This window comes from Pygoscelis adeliae, unplaced genomic scaffold (assembly GCF_000699105.1).
Source record: "Pygoscelis adeliae isolate BGI_AS28 unplaced genomic scaffold, ASM69910v1 Scaffold10, whole genome shotgun sequence".
Classification (NCBI taxonomy): Eukaryota; Metazoa; Chordata; class Aves; order Sphenisciformes; family Spheniscidae; genus Pygoscelis; species Pygoscelis adeliae.
The window spans coordinates 4,195,965-4,208,241 of record NW_008824053.1 but is presented as its reverse complement, the minus strand read 5'-3'; the positions used below and the strand labels follow the sequence as shown (position 1 = coordinate 4,208,241).

The 12,277-nt window shown below is 35.7% G+C and overlaps 1 protein-coding gene across 1 annotated transcript; it reads left to right on the top strand.

Moving 5' to 3' along the window:
* The first annotated feature begins 4,601 nt into the window (after window positions 1-4,601).
* On the top strand, window positions 4,602-11,426 carry RDH8 (retinol dehydrogenase 8 (all-trans)). The gene is made up of 6 exons (XM_009333871.1): window positions 4,602-4,698; window positions 5,837-5,998; window positions 6,969-7,148; window positions 8,267-8,360; window positions 10,084-10,267; window positions 11,193-11,426. Exons 1-6 carry the CDS (start codon window positions 4,602-4,604, stop codon window positions 11,424-11,426), a joined length of 951 nt encoding a protein of 316 aa, XP_009332146.1.
* Window positions 11,427-12,277: the final 851 nt, after the last annotated feature.

The following is a 12,277-nucleotide window of genomic DNA, read 5'->3' as shown; positions in this document are numbered from 1 at the left end:
TTGGGACTCATGAAATAACCAGGTCACAGAGTTTTCAGTTGAATCGTTCTTTGTTCTTATTCCGCTTTAATCTGCGGTGAAGATCTTCTAACAATACAGCACTCTGCTACTGTTAGAAGCTGTAAGTATTCCTAATAAAGGAACTGGAAACATCTTACTGAACGTTCAGAATGTCTTTTTCATTTTTCTGGGAAATTGAAGTGATTGCCTTTATTAAAAAAAAAAAAACAACAAAAAAACAAACCCCATCCCACCCCCCTAGCCCCCCAAAAAACCCAAAACCAAACCAGATTTGACTTATAGCAAATTAATCTTTTGTGGAGACAGTTCCGTACTGAAATGAGAAATAAAATTGTGTTAAAAATGGCAAGTGAAGTAAGTAAAAATTAGTGCTTACAAAGATTGATTTAAAAAAAAGAGTAATTTTTACGTTTTTGTAAAAGTATACATAGTTAAAAAAAATCGGTAGTTATTGTAATAATCTTTCATTCATTAGCTGTAAGCTTATTATGTGCTACTTACGGATGTCTGTACTCTATTTGTAGCATTTCTCATAAAGAATAAGCATCTAGCTAAACATGAATAGATACCACATAATTACTTTTGTATTTATAATTAACAGGACCCATTACGTGATGTTATGAAACATTAGTGGTTGATATGGCCTCTGTTGTGCCACAGTACTGACTAACGTAAACATAGCTGCTGTGGATCATGTACTAGAGGGACCATTTTGTTGATCACCTAATACTCCTGATTGTTTTTTTTCTATAAATGAATTGTCAAATAATTAGGTCCAGCATGTTTTTAAAGGGGGGGGGGGGGGAAGCTAAACCTCTAGAAATTAACAAAAAAAACCACCAAGCCCCAAGGCCAAACATACTGTGTTTGGCTGCATTTATTTCTGTATACTGCAGAAACCCCAGAATACTTACTTTAATGTTGATAAGATTTTCCTCACTTCATATTGGTAGAAATCATAGGCTTTTTTCCTCTTGATACTTGATACCTTGGTATTGTTGATGGGGTTTTTACAAACACTTCCTGAATTGTTAGGGACTTAAGTTGTTAGGAACTTAAATGCGGTAATGCAGTTCAATGTGAAACCTTCAGCCTTACACAGAGGAGTTATTTCAAAAGACAGTGCTCCTTTAAACTGTACAAAATTTCTACAGGGATTTGTATATGAAGATTTCCTCTCAAAATATTCTGCATAATATTTTCCTACTTATCTGCTAGAACTTAATATATGCTGAAAAATTTGTAAATTATGCTCATTTTGAAAGCAAATGCGCTTCAATTACAAGAACAGTGAACAAAAATGCATTAATAACTTCAGTCTAGGGGGCACAATTTGAGAAAGAAGCCATGGACTTGAGACCTGCAGCTAGTTTTCTTGAATTTGTAAGATAAATCTTAATGATCAAGAGTAACATCTTGGTACAGATGGATTTAGATATGGTAGATTGAGTGCAAAAGTTTAACGGAAGGTTCTGATCAGTGATATTTTGTTTCAGGGGCAAGAATTATGAAGGAAGGAGTGTTGCCCATTGGACAAGCAGCAACCCAGGAATGCTGTTGCTGGCAACATAATCGTGTGTTCAAAGAGGAAGTTTTAACATTGTATTTGTAAATAATGAATGTGGTTATTTGTACTGACGCAAATGACACCCTTTTTATTTTTCCAACTGTTTTTATTATTGCCCTGATATAATAACATCTTAATTTATTTTGGAGAAATAAATAAATTTTATTTCATAAGTATCTTGAGTTGCAGGAATTAATTTCAGCTGTCACTTTTTCCCAAGAATTTTAAACCGTGTACTTGTTTCACATCTAACTTCTAATTAAGAGCACAATGTATTTACTTATTAACAATTTTTGTTTGGGAATATTTTTTCTTTTTTTTTTTGGCATACATACAATGTCGCAGACACAATATCTTATTAAAATTGACCTGCTTATAAGATGTTTTAGGACACTGATCTGATCATAGACGCTGGCAAAACCTGCTTGCTTTACTCCAAGCAGTATCTTTCAGATGCAAAGGGCTGTGGGACAGGGCCATAAAGCTTGAAGTTGTTGGGTTATTTTCCAAACCAAAATCCATATAAAAATTACCATTGATTAAAATGGCATCATAACTATGCATTCTAAAACATATTTCTTTCCGGTTTTCCAAAAGTACTACACAATTTAGCTAGTACAAATGGCTAGTGGCCCCAGTTTCTAAAACCCCTATATTTACATAGGGTCAGAAACTGCAAATATGGATATGAGAGGCCTAAATCTGAGTCTGATTAATGCAAACATGGTTCAAGTGCATTAAGATGTGACTCATACTTCAGAAAATCAAGTTAATAAAGTTATCTGACATAAAGCAGAGGAACAGAATTGAATGTATTGCAATTTAAAGATTAGGCCTAAGTTAAGTGTTTTGTGTATTAAAAGTGTACCTCGGCCAACAAACCTATCTGTTGTATTTCAGCAGCTCTGCGGGTGGAAGTGTGCTAAGCTCCTCTCACTGTTTATGCAAACATGTTCCACAAGTGCAACCGTTCTTCTCTAAGTGGTTATACAAAACCAGGCACGGAGTTTGCTACTGTTGACAAGGTCAAGATACACTCATCAAAAGTATTTCTGCAGTTTCAGATTATTTATTTTGCTGTTATGAAAATTATGATGTGGCAAAAAAATACTGTTTACTTATGGAAATAAATATATTGTGTGTGTTAAATCAAGCTATTTGTTTCTCTACATAATAGTAAATGAAAAACATTAGAATTAGGTAGACCAGTGTAATAATTGAAAAATATTGAACGACTTTAATTTTTTTCCTCTCTTTAGGCAGACCAATTTGCCTTCAGGCTAGAAATCTATGCATCAAATTTCAGACAGATTTTTTTAAAGCAAAGGAACGTGTAAGCCCTTCAAACCAGCATTTCAAGTGGAAAATACAACCATTCTGTAATTACAGTTGCATCACAACACTAGTGGAATTCCCCTAACACAGTGTTGCATAAAGCCTTGCTTGCTCCTCCCACATGCACTAAATATAAATGTGCATAAGCAGCAAAAGCAATTTGCCTAATATCTGAATCAGCTAAATAGCATTTGCACTATAATTGTGTATCTGGATACTAACTCCTCTGGTAAACACGTGGGTCAAATCTGATAAATAAGGAGAATCATAATTACATTTTCTCATTTACTTTAGATGCTGTCTTGCTATTTTGTTGCTTGCCTGAGAAGTTAATGATTCCACTTGTTATACTGTTCAAGTGAATTTATTTGTTTTGGAAAGGAAGGACTTTTTTTTTCCTAATATAATTTCAATTAAATGTTTCTGTAGAGTCCTCCTTTTCTTGAGTTACTAACCAATTTACATCTATGCAAATCCTGGAACACTAAGTTCATTCTTCTGAACTGCATTGCGTTAACATGGGGTTATTGAATCTTGGAAAACATTTTTCTGTGTATAATGGCATTGCAATTAGCTGAATGCTGTTCAGAAGGCTAATGGCTTATTAAGGTGGTTCTTTTTCTGTCACTCAGGATGGGTTATAAATTTCACAAGAGACTGATTTTCTTTCTGAATGTAGTATGCCTGCAGTTACTGTATACTAAACGCGAACTGAACCGAATTGCCAGTCCAAGTGTCCCTCTGTTTAATTCAGAGTTTGTATGCAAAGTTGGTGGAATATTTTCTCCAAACTAAAACGGAGTCGGACACCATGCTAGTTCTGATTTGGTTTTTTAATTTTTTTTTTCCAACTTGTAAGTTGGAGACTAGAAAGTGTTTTAGAAAGTGAATAGAAAGTGTTTTAGAAAGTGAATAGAAAGTGTTTTAGAAAGTGAATAGAAAGTGAAAGGGATTTCAGTGTTAGCAAGGATGTAGTGAAGCTGGTCTGTTCAACAACTTCCTGGCTGTTCTTCACTGCCGGCATACTTGCTTACTTTCTCTATTCTTGGCTGGGAACAGTGCCAAAAAGAAATGTGAAGAATTTAGACAAACAACTTGGCTCTTTCCAAATCCACATCCCATTTTTCAATTTACTTTTTCCGTAAAGCCTATTAGGACTCTTATAATAGTAAGGCATCAGGGAGGAGATCCATTTGTCATTCTGTTGCAAAAGAATGAGGAGGGTGCTGTAAGTGTAGGAAGCCTGAACGCCTTTAGCAGACGGATCCTATTTGGGTGCAGTTTACTTTCCGTAGATGTGAGTGGAGGACTTGACACTACAGACTGATTGCAATTGTGGCAAGGCTTTTCCAGCTAGTAGTACGCAAACTGCTTATTCCGCTATTAAAAAAGTCCATGTAGCTTACAAACGTCTAATTTTAAAGATCAATCAAGTTTTGTATTATATATAGTCCATGTTGGTAATGCAGATTATAAGCTCGTGCAGGAGCATTTGCTCCTGGTTTTGTCTAGTCGGAGATTATCCCTTAATCATGCAGGGTCCAGGTGTGCATTTTCAGATTTGTTGACTCAGGAAAGCTGGAGATAGTATTAAAGGCCCATGACATGATACTGTAGCTACATTTAGGTTGTTGCTCCTCTGAACAAGAGCTCTTGCTTGAACCACACAGTGCAAAGAATGGTGAGAAGAAATGTCCTCATTACAGGTTGCTCCTCAGGAATTGGGCTGGCCTTAGCTGTAAAAATGGCAAAAGATGAGCAGAGAAGATTTAAAGGTAACAATGTATCTGTTATTTATCTTTATAAAAAGATCTTCAAGGCAGTACTTCTTTTTTCCCCTCTGTGATTTAACAGGTGATTGTATTCAGTTTGGTGACTTCTTTCTTGTTAGTTACTTCTTTTTCCCCCTCCTACTGTCATGAAAATACAATACAGTGAAAATATACTGCTGTAAGCAGATGATATTTCTGTACCTGTGTTGAAGCTGAACAGCTACTTGAACTGAATAGTTTAAAAAAAAAAAAAAACCCAGACAATAGTATAAAAACATGTCTGCAGCGTGCTACCTTGGATATACATTCACCGTTGCAGTGAGCTTTGCTTCTGGCTACTAAAATCTTTGTTGAATGAAACATACGTGCCCGTTTGAGGACCAAAGAAATCAATTTAGGAAAACAGTTCTTAAATTTGCAGTTTTTTCCTTAAAGCATGTTTCATTATTCCAACCCTGTGTAGGCATAAGAGGGTGGAACAAAGGGTCTGGGATTTGTCTTTCTGCTGCAGAATGGGATATTTGCTATGATTGAAAATGGATGGCAAGGCAAATACAGCAATCTGTGGTAATTCAGTTTCTCACACTTACTCTCACAGTATTTTACTGCTAACTGACTGGATGCAGATCCATAGTTTTCTGGGTAATTAGGCCACAATAATGATAAAACTAATTTCTATTTTGAGAAGTAGACAAAAAATAGACATTTTTGCAAGCTAAGGAAGCATCTGTCTTCCACTTTTTAATAAAATTATGGTTGTTCTGCTAAACATGTTGACGGTGATTTAAAAAACAAAAAAAGGCTATCTGGAATCCAAAATTAGGTTTTAGGTACCTAAAAATGATTCAGCGGCATAACTTGATACCCATTATTTAAAGTTTTGGTGATCATATTATCTTCATGTTCTTCATTGTGCATAGCGGTTTAATTCTCCTCTTGAATTTCTTGAAGATTTCAGAACCAGACTCTGGCAGTGACAACAGATGTTGAAAATAGATTCTTTCTATTTTAAGTTTTTATCTGGGTTCTATCACTGATATTTAAGATACAGATGTAAAAGCAGTATTCTTTAATACTTCTCAGTAAGACTGCCACAGAAAAGGTTTTATTTCTGATAACTGTTGCTTCTGGTGTGTTGCAGTGTATGCCACAATGCGGAATCTGGCCAAGAGTGAGCCACTCGAGGAAGCTGCAGGTCGCAGGCTGGGCAAAACCCTCGAAATTAAACAACTGGATGTCTGTGATGAACAATCTATTAAAACTTGTGTGAATAGTATCCCTGACAGAAGGATTGATGTCCTAGGCAAGTACACACTGTGTATGCTATGAACGGATACCAGTTTTCTATTTAACATCTTCTCAGATACCCTGGAGAAGTTTAATTAGTGTATTTTTTAAATGATCAAAGTAATAATAATCATATAGTGTATTCTGTTCAAGATTCTTAAGGCTTCATGCAGATATGAGTGGGTTAAATCTCACCATGCTTCTATGAAGTAGGGAAGCTTATCTTCCCTGTTTACAAAGGGGAAACTTGATCACAGAGAAGTGTCTTGGATAAGATGATACGGTTTTTAGTAAATGTGAGAAGAGAACTTTTGCCTAAATTGACATCTTCAGGAACAAGAATTTCTGCCCTATCGATGAAGCATAGCCCTACTTACAATGAAGGCAACGGCCCTCTGTAGTAAGAAAGCAACAGCATTTGGGAACTAGCAAGTAAAAGAACAAATGCAAAGAAAGTAAGGGTACTTTGATTTTGTATTGAGAATTGTAATTGTACTTCACAAATCTTTCAACGAGAAGTGTATTCGTACTGTTCTGCTAAAAAAAATAAATTAATATCGTAGTAAGATGGAAATTGCTTACACCGTCAACTATTAAATCTTCTCTAACAGAAAATTATGGACCTGCCTTTACTTTGATTAATTATTGAAGCACAGAAACAAATATAGATCATTCTTGGTTCATTTTTCTGTAATCTCTTCATAATTTAAAGAAAAAGGACTAATCAGAAATAAATTAGTTAAAATGCAAAGTATCAGATAATTTAAATTGGATTAAAAGCATAATTAAAAATAAAAAAGACAGAAGTGTCTAGTGTATTTGCAAAGCTTTAGTGACAGAATAACATCTTTTAATCCTTTCTTTAAGAATTATTTAAGGATCATTTAATCATAAATCCTTATTTTACTTTCAAATGCTTTCCAGTAAAGATTACGAGTTAATGTTTACGGATGTTATTGCTCACTGTTGTCTTCCATTTTGTGCAGTTAGTAATGCTGGAATGGGGCTCATTGGACCTATTGAATGTCAGACCATAGATGAAATGAAAACTGTGATGGATACCAACTTCTTCGGACTGGTTCGACTCCTGAAGGAGATTTTGCCCGACATGAAGAGGAGAAAGAGCGGGCATATAGTTATAATAAGCAGTGTTATGGGAATACAAGGCAAAGTTGGGTTTTTTTGTTTTTTGTTCGTTTGAACTAAGAGTTCAGTATTCGAAATCTAAAGCTTACCTCTTTTTATCTGAACAAAAAAAAACCAAACGTAGGAGCTAGCATATCTAACTATTGTGCTTTGTAATGCTGAAGTTCCGACTATAAAAAGCACAGCACAGACCTGATGTTTTTTATACATCTAGGCAGTATGTTACTACACAGTTACTCTCAAAACAATTTAACAACAAAACCTGCAGAGTGAATTTTTTTTTTTAGTTTTCACTCAAACTGATTACTTTTATTTATTTTTTTTTAATTATATTATTTTATTTTTGTTAGCTGGAAAACAGGATTTAGTAGCATTGCTTTTCTCTTTCCTATTGCAAAAGATTATGGGGACAGGCAAACATGCTTACTACACTCTGCACAAAATAATGGAATAAAATCCAATCATGTCCTGGACAACTGTACCACCTCTTTGTAAAGTTTCTCCTCTCATAAAACTCTCACAGAGTCTAATTTTAGCCACGGATAATGGTGCTCCTACTTTTGTGTTCCACCCGGTCTAGCTGTATTTGTTTCAGTTGTTACAACAGTGGCATTGATCTTACCTGGATTATTCTGGTGAGCGAGGGTCCCAAGTCAAACTGCAAGAGTTGTTATTGTTTAATACAATACTTACCATCCACCTAAATGGATTGATGGAGTGCTTTTTCTAAATCACTCAGATGCAAGCGGGATCTCTTGCGTAATCCTATCTCCTGCACTGCACTCAGCTTCTCTGTTGACCTATAGCCTATTAAAGCCTTGCTGATAAATAATGGAGATGGTATTGTATGTATGGACACTTTCATACCTTAGACTACAAAATATTTAATATAATCCAAAGAGATCACAGCATCAGCTAGGAGGAGGAAAAGCATTAGTCAAGCATTCTTTCCTAGAATAAGCAATTTTGAGAACGTATGCAAAAAAATCAGCATTTAGGTTCAGTATACACAAGGATTTTTCTAATGTTTTCCCAGCAAGACTGTAGAAATTTTGGGAAAATACAAGAGTTTTAAAAACTAAACTATTAGTGTGTTGAATACAATCACATTCTCAGGATGTTTTGTTTGTACCATCAGGTATCTTATTTAATGATGTTTATGCTGCATCCAAGTTTGCTGTGGAAGGATTCTGCGAAAGTTTAGCTATACAAGCACTCAAGTTCAAACTGCAGTAAGTATTGATCCACCGGTGTAAATTGTATTTTAGATAGCTTTAAATATATTCAGAGCTAGCAAACAAATTTTTAAAGCTTGCTGCTATCTAGGAGAAACAGATTGAGGAACCTATGGAAATTGTACATCACGAAAGGCATAGAAATGTCCACATTCTTCACACTACGTAAGCAAATAAAAAGGTCTAGATGCTAAAATAAACACGTTCTCTTGATCAGTTAAAGGCTGTTTAGCTTTGGATGAAATACAGTTTATGTAACACTTCTGGAAACAGATCCTTGCATACAATATCATAGGAATAAAATCATAGTATCAACCTGTAATAGTTTCCTTTAGAAAGGATAACAGACTTCTTCAGCAATTCACAGATAAAAAAAGTTCAAGGGCTCATCACAGAGAGAGAGAGCAAGTGGAAATCCATCAGAATGGAACACAGGGCGAGATACCTATAATGACAGGAGGTGGGAGGAAATTGAGAAGAATGTGGTGTACTGTTTCTTCATGTTTAAGACGGTATTTAAGAGAATGGTCCTCTTCATCGTCTCTGGGACTCTGGGGTTTGATTTGTCACATGTATATTCACATTTGTGTAATTCTGCTACTATTCTCTGTGTGTAGTCCAACAATTGTTAAATATTGATTGCATCTCTGTGTGCCTAAGCATTTAGCCCTTGTGCTGTAGGAGAAGAGAGAGCTGCTGTCATAGGATTTCAGGGTCAAGGCGGCATCCAAACTGTGGTTTTGCATACTGCTCTGAAAAGTTTGGAGGGACTTAAAGTAAATATATTGTAAATGATACACAGGCTATACCAAAATTCATAAGATTTCAAGAGTGTAAGATACAGCAAAAAGAAGGTTAAAAAAAAGAAAGTAGAATGGGAAAAGTCCAAGGTCCGGTGTGAAGAGTGATGCAAGAGAAAAGGCTTTAATTCCAGTGGCAGCTGGAATTCTGCTATCAAGGTCAATAGCTTGATTTAGTTGTAAAGAAGAGCCTGACCAGAACTCAAGTCTAGGAAGAGGTCCTGTCCCAAGGAGTGTTTTGGTAAACATTGTGGCTGGGAGTAATTACTGACTGAGAAAGAACTGCCGGGAAAGAACTGGCCAGTAACTGTGTTTCAGTGCTTTGCTATAATACACTACTGAGCAAAATAAAATTTCCCAGATTTGGCAGCAACATGCTCTATATTGTATTTCATTATAATATTGTGGAGGGATCTTGAGTTATGTAACACTGACAACTCGATGAAGAAAACCCATGTTTGTGCAATTCCCCCCTCTCTTTCAGCTACTTCTGGTATTATCATGGGGAAGCTATAATAAAGAAATCTATGTAGGATTTTGTCCAGAAAGTAATGAATTTTGTTATGATCCTCTAATTATTTTTTAATAATTAATATAATACAAGTTTTTGTGGATAAATCATCCTTTGGTTCCACAGCTGCAAGCCAGCAGGTAACAACTGCACCCACTTCTGCCACGAATTAAGGTACAGCACTTCCCTGAAATTAAAGCTAAGCAGATTTCTACTGCTACGTGTGGATGGGTAGGAGCATGAAAGCAATGATGTGGTATGGATTGCCTTTACAGAATGAACTGTTTAATATTGCTCGCTAATGTGTACTCACAGCGCAACTCTTCAATATTCTTTTTTGAGAAAGGTAGAGAGGTGTATTTCCCACGGAGGCTAGTCAATAACCAGTATATCTTTGCTTTTTGAACAGGTTAAGTTTGATTGAACCAGGCCCAGTGGTTACAGAGTTTGAAAGAAAAGTGTTTGAAGATGGAGTGAAAATGGATCTTTCAGCTGCAGATGAGGAAACAGCTGAGATGTTTACTAATATTTACCTGAAAAATTACAAACAAATTTTCCAGAGCCTGGGACAAAGTGCTGAAGATGTTGCAGAGGTAACTCATCGATTCTGCACCTTCTTTTTCCTCAGATTTTTTTTTTTCTTTATAATTTACAAATGCGCTGGTTGGTTGGTGGGGTTTTTTGGTAGAAACACTAGATTTAATTAAATTTAATTTACACAATTTAAAATTATTTTTAAAAACTCAAGAGAATCTCAAGAGTTTTAAACAAAACCCTTCAGAATATTAGAAGAGTGTTCATTCTGAAGTATTGAAGACAACTATGAATTGTAATTTAAATACCACTGAGGGGTATTAGATGCACTTATACATCACCTGGTGAAGTCTGAACATTCTGCATTGTTACCACACATCTACACAGGGTTCCCGCCGTTGTTTAAAGCCGCTCTCCCCTCCATCTCACTAGTAATCCCTCTGCTAATGTGAAGTTCACTCAGCTACCCCAGACCACCAAGGCACAATAGAAGACACATGGACATAGCTTCTGGTGCTTGGGGCTTCCTGCAGGAAGACAAGTTTAGGCAAGCTGTGGAAGGGGACGATGATTTTGGGTGCTTACTGCTAAGGAATAGTTTCAGTGTCAATCAAAGATTCCCAGATCTTGCTGCAAAGTGCACTGTTCCGATCCTTTCCCAGGGAACTGTAAAAGAAAGGATCTACCTGTTGTGGGCATATAGGCATAATTTTGGAGGAGTATTCAGGATACTTGGGTGTGAGGTGCTATCTCCGTGGTATACATAAACAGAAATAGGACTAAGAATAAATAAGAAGTTCTTCTTATGGTCTTAAAAATATTTTAAGAAAAAATTCTAATGAAATTCTAATAAAACTACATAAAGGTTTTACATAATTCTAGCACTTCATTCTTCTACTTTTCCTCTGCTTAACTGAAAACTAGCTTTTTACTTTATTGTTTTGGTAAAGGTTCCTTAACAATTCTGTTTCTCATTCTTGACAGCATACAGTGAAGATAATTCTTGCAGAAAATCCACCTTTTCGCCATCAGACCAACACCTTGTATACTCCGATGACAACCCTGAAATATGCAGATCCAAATGGAGATCTACCCATTGATATATTCTACAAAATGGTTTTTCATCATGGCAAAATCTTCAGTGCGAGTCTTAACTTTATCAAATTGCTAAGGTGGAGAAGTAGAAGGAGCTTTGACCTGGGAAAACCCTCACAATAAGTATGAGATGATGTAGCGCAAATCGGAATTACTTGTTGTAGCTACTGATAATGCAGTATGTTGTTATTCAAATGCCTTTGCTCTGTAATTGTGAAAAGGCATTCAAGACGTTTATTTGAGCTTAGCAAAGATATTCAGCTCAATACGTTTATCTTCAGCTTTACAGTTTGCAGAACCTTGAAATTAAAATCCTCTAACTATAGGTTTATTCTGTTTAGTGTTTGCTTTTTACAGATATCTGTTTTCATGGGAACGTGAACATTGACTGATACTTGCATATTCAAATTAACCCGATCCCCTTCACTTATTAGAATATAATACATACTGAGATGTGTACTGTATGTAAATCATTTCGATTCTTAATAGCATAAAAATATTTTATCTTCTTACTTACTAGAATATAATAGAATTAGTATAGTAATCCCTCAATCACAAGAGCATTCTCATTTTCGTAAATGAGGTCTATTTACCAGTAACATAAGAGAAAGTCTTATCAATCTTAAAATGTTAAATCTTAGAATATTTATTATTCATATAAAGGAAGCATTCAGAATATTATATATATGTGGTGGTTACTGGCATATTACACATAGTGGACAATAAGACGTTTTTTAAAAATATCTCAAAATATCATCTTACTGTCTGGGTACTATTTTTTGCAAAAATAACAAAATATTATCATAGAATCACAGAATAGTTTGGGTTGGAAGGGACCTCTGAAGGTCATCTAGTCCAACCCCCCTGCCGTGGGCAGGGACATCTTCAACTAGAGCAGGTTGCTCAGAGCCCCGTCCAACCTGACCTGGAATGTTCCCAGGGATGGGGCATCCACCACCGCTCTGGGCAACCTG